The 4253-nt window shown below is 41.7% G+C and overlaps 1 protein-coding gene across 1 annotated transcript in view; it reads left to right on the top strand.

Moving 5' to 3' along the window:
• Positions 1–3909, top strand: part of LOC102012676 (guanylate cyclase soluble subunit beta-2-like) — a 69414-nt gene extending 65505 nt beyond the window's left edge. Inside the window, 2 exon segments of the mRNA XM_013515724.1 lie at positions 2809–2912; positions 3726–3909. Coding sequence (XP_013371178.1) covers positions 2809–2912; positions 3726–3909 — 288 coding nt within the window.
• The last annotated feature ends 344 nt before the right edge of the window (positions 3910–4253 follow it).

Genomic DNA, 4253 nt, shown 5'->3' with positions numbered 1-4253 from the left:
ATTATTATTATTATTATTATTATTATTATTATAGTGCTGGGGATCGAACCCAGAGCCTTATGCATACAAGGTAAGACCCCTACCACTGAGCCACCTTCCCACCTCAATATATTTTGAGATGGGTTTCATGCTACTTTTAATACTTGGCCATGTGGTGTGTCTTATTTATATGAGAGAAGGAATATGTAATTTATATGACAGTATAACTATCTATCTATCTATCTCTATATATATTAGTTTTTGAAAATCAGATAGTACAGCTAAGCAAAAAGGAAAAGAAGAAAACAAAAGCACCTATAATCTCATCACCTAAAGATGCTATTATTAGAACTTGGGTGTGTACCTTCCCATCTTGTATAAGAGTATCTATGTATTTGTACATTACTATGCTTTTTCCTATAAAAATGGGAATGTTACACATACATTCTTGTAGCTTGGAAGATCACTAATTTCTTTCTTTTGAACATTCCAATAAATTTTAAGAGCAGAGACAAGTTTTACAAATAATGTGCTTGACATTGTGTCTTATTTCCCATATGATCTTGCTATTACATACCCACACCCATATCTATATGTTATCAAATGGAAATCCCATTATCATGAACATCTGCACTCTACAGCACATCCGTGGTGATCCTGACATTACCTAAATCCTAAAGTTTCTCCTGAAATCATCAAGAAAGAGCATTCAATTTAGTGGCTTTTTTTTTTTTTTTTTTTATCAGGAATCGAACTCAGGACCTTGTGCTTGCCAGACAGGTGCTTGTGCCTCTGAGCTATATCTCTGGCCCTAGAGCATTCAATTTAGTTTTAGTGTTTAGATTATCCCAGGTGTCTAGATGTTCATCTTCTAAACCATAGAAGATGAACCTTGTAAGTAACCAGAATGCTACCTTTTTCAACTGTGCACAGTAATGAGCATTAAGTATATCAGAATGATGGTGCTCATAGGCAGTCCTTGGGGGTTGGGAGCACTGGTCTTGTGGGTGTGAAATATAGGTCTGATAGATAAGTAGCCATCTAAAGTAAACAAGGAACTTAATTCACCATTTGGAGTGCAGAATTGAACTGAGGAGAAGTGTCAAACATGTATATGTGAAAACTCTGAGAGTTTTGTGATTCTATGTTGATGAAGTCTCATTTTAATTATCTATCAGGTGGAATTATGTCTGGCTTGTCTAGCTTCTAGCATATGGCCTCAGTTCCTTTGCCCAGCACAGTCCTAACTAGTTGTTTGTCTAGTGCTCATCAAGAAATTTTTCTTCGGGGAGGAAAATGAACTTAAGGAAAAGGGTAGCAGAAATGGGGGAGATGAAGATCATAGTTCTCATATACAAGAAAATGAAACATGGGAAGGTTAAAAGAGACTAAACATATGTGTCAGAGGCAGGGGAGATCAATCTATGATCAGAAACTGAGTTTAAAAATTTTTAAGCAGATAAATCAGAAAGAAAAAACATCATGAAACAACAGAGAATGAAAGGGAGACTAAAAGTTCTAGGAAATGCCGCTCCAGGCATTGAGTGTACTGCAAAATTTCCTCGTGCGAGGTTAAGCCAGCAAATAGATTACTCAGCTGGTCACCAAGGGCGCTGTGATCGCTGGAAGCTGCAGTTTGTCGTGAACAGAGCCTGACTGCTGAGAGGTAAAAGGAAACAATCTCCCTTGCTGAGCTTCTGCTCATTTTAGCAATCTCAACTCTTCCTAGCTGCATTTTTGTTTTTTTTAGTGTAATCTTTACTTGTGGTACAACTACAATGACATCAAGCAAGTTCTGTGATCACAAACAATTTTGTAGATATTTTTCTCTTACAGATTCTCGTATCCTTTCACATCTGAAGAATCTTTTTATTTATTTTATTTTTTTTTGGTTTTTGGTTTTTCTCCGGTACCGGGAACCGAACTCACGACCTTGCACTTGCCAGGCAGGCACTTTTGCCGCTGAGCTAAATCCCCAGCCCCTGGAGAATCTTTTTATGTGTGGAGAAACTGAGGCACTGGGGGATGTTAGTTGGGGAAAGTTCTAGTGCTGAAGGCTGGGGGTGAATCCAGGAGCAGGAGGCTAAGTGTTTTCAATAAAAAAGTCACACCCCTCTCTGGAATCTACTCCCAGTTGTGGTGTCCTATCCTTGTAATCCCAGCACTCTGGGAGGCTGAGGCAGGAAGATCAAGTTCCATCCCAGCCTAGGCAACTTAGTGACTTAGAGAGACTCTATCCCAAAATATAAAAATAGGGTTGGGGATGTAGCTCAGTGTGAAGGCCCTGGGTTCAATCCCAATAATAAAAACAAAAGACAAGACACACGCACACACAAAGATACACACACACACACACACACACACACACCCATATCTTTCTTTTTTGTTATGATATCAAAACAAAACTGAACCTTTCAAGCATACTGTCCTTAGCATTTAACCTGTGGGTTTCAATTTGAAAGCATAATACTTTTAAAAATTACAATAATGCTTGCATCTCAAAGAAATTTAATATTGCAATAAACCCCATAATTCAAAATAAAGGGAGAAAAGAGTATTAGAGATAATATACTTAGTACAGAACTAGCAAAAATAAATAAATAAATAAATAAATCCCTCATATCTGTATATGTGACAACTGTAGGGTGGAGTAGGGAGTATACCACAGCCAGCAAGAGAACCTATAAGCAATGACATCTACCCTTAGCCAGCTCCAGTTGGGCTAGACCCTATAAAAATGCCACATCTGAATTTTATGAATTTTGATTCCTTGTCAACACAGCCCCAATGTATGCATGAGCTAAACATTCCTCATGACTCATCTGACAGAGTCACCCCAAGGACATTGCTCAGCTGTCCCAGGGACTCCTTCGCCCCATCTTTGCTCCAGGCACCTCTCCCCACAGTTTACCCCTTCTGGGCCTAAGGCTAAGGTGAGATAGCAGACAGGTCCAGCAGCCCCAGTTTTCCATGTGCATGCCATCACTTACATTCACCAGTGGCCAGTACATTAGCAAGTGGAGCTTGTCTCAGTGTAATTGTTTGTACTGAAAATACCCAGTACTCTTAGGGTCATAAAGCAAAATTGATTATTGATCCAGGTTCAGGAAGAAGCCTGAGGTGCTACCAGGCCTCAGTGGTACAACTAATTAAGGAAGGGAAAGCTGAAGTTAGAAGCCCCTCTCTCTTGCCTGCTTTCTGGAACACTAACACAGAGGCTCTCTGAACTTAAGTGTCTCTGGAACAATGCTTAGTTCAAGAAGGAAATGGGATGATATGTGACTTTAAAATCTCAGACGCTGATCTTTCCAAATGAAACCGCAGGGCAAGCAGGAGGGGATAGAGACAGTCTCCCAGCCAGCCTCTTGTCTCCATCCATCTTGGACCCTGCTCCCTCCCTCCTGTCTTGGTGGCTCAAAGTCCCAGAGTTCTTTTCCTGTACCTCCTCTCTGAGCTCCATCCCATACTTAGAAAGACTAATTTGCATCTTGGAGTTTGTACTCTGTGTGGGGCATCATGTTAATCGCTTGATATAAATCATCTAATTATTAATTCCCCATTTTAGAGATGAGGAAACTTGAGGCCCAGAGAGACTAAGTATCTTATTCACAGTCACAAGGCAAACAGTGCTTACCGCCAGGACATAGCCCCAGGTCGACACTTAGCCTGTGTGGTGTTGCTGCTCAGAACTCAGACAGTCACAGGCATGCAGCAACGGAGACTTAGTGCTACGATATGTTTTACAGAAGCAAAGATTTGAGGTGTGGCAACAAGATGGCACAGTGTAGCACAAAAGAGATGACAGAGCCTTGTGCAGTGTGGGCAGGAAGACATTGTCCTGTCCAGGATCGTGCTGTGGTAGGAAATGTAGCCCAGACGATGCAGGCTGTGTTTACCCCTGCTGGCGGATGGTTCAGGGGGAACGCATGAGCGGAGGCCTGCAGAGGCTTCATTCATTTGTCCCCCCTCTGTCTCCTTGCAGCTTCTCATGAAACCACACTCAGCAAGAGTGCAAAAGGGCTGGGCCCCGTGGAGGCAGCGGACCAACAACCGGCTTCAGACGAGACCAAGACGTGTCCTTCTCCCAACCACTCTGTGCCGTCTGCTTTCTGTGTTTTGTTGCAGCAGGGCCAGAAACAAGCCCCTGGGATTTGTTTTCCCCATTTAGTTCCATGGCGGCAAGGAAAAGTAACTTCACTTCTCACCCCAAAACTTCTTAAACTGTGTCTCTTCCTCATCACTCCTTGGAGAATAGAAGTCTAGAAATGAAACAT

Source organism: Chinchilla lanigera, unplaced genomic scaffold (genome assembly GCF_000276665.1).
Source record: "Chinchilla lanigera isolate Chin_1 unplaced genomic scaffold, ChiLan1.0 scaffold00030, whole genome shotgun sequence".
NCBI classification, from domain to species: Eukaryota; Metazoa; Chordata; class Mammalia; order Rodentia; family Chinchillidae; genus Chinchilla; species Chinchilla lanigera.
This window is presented reverse-complemented; position numbering and strand designations above follow the sequence as displayed.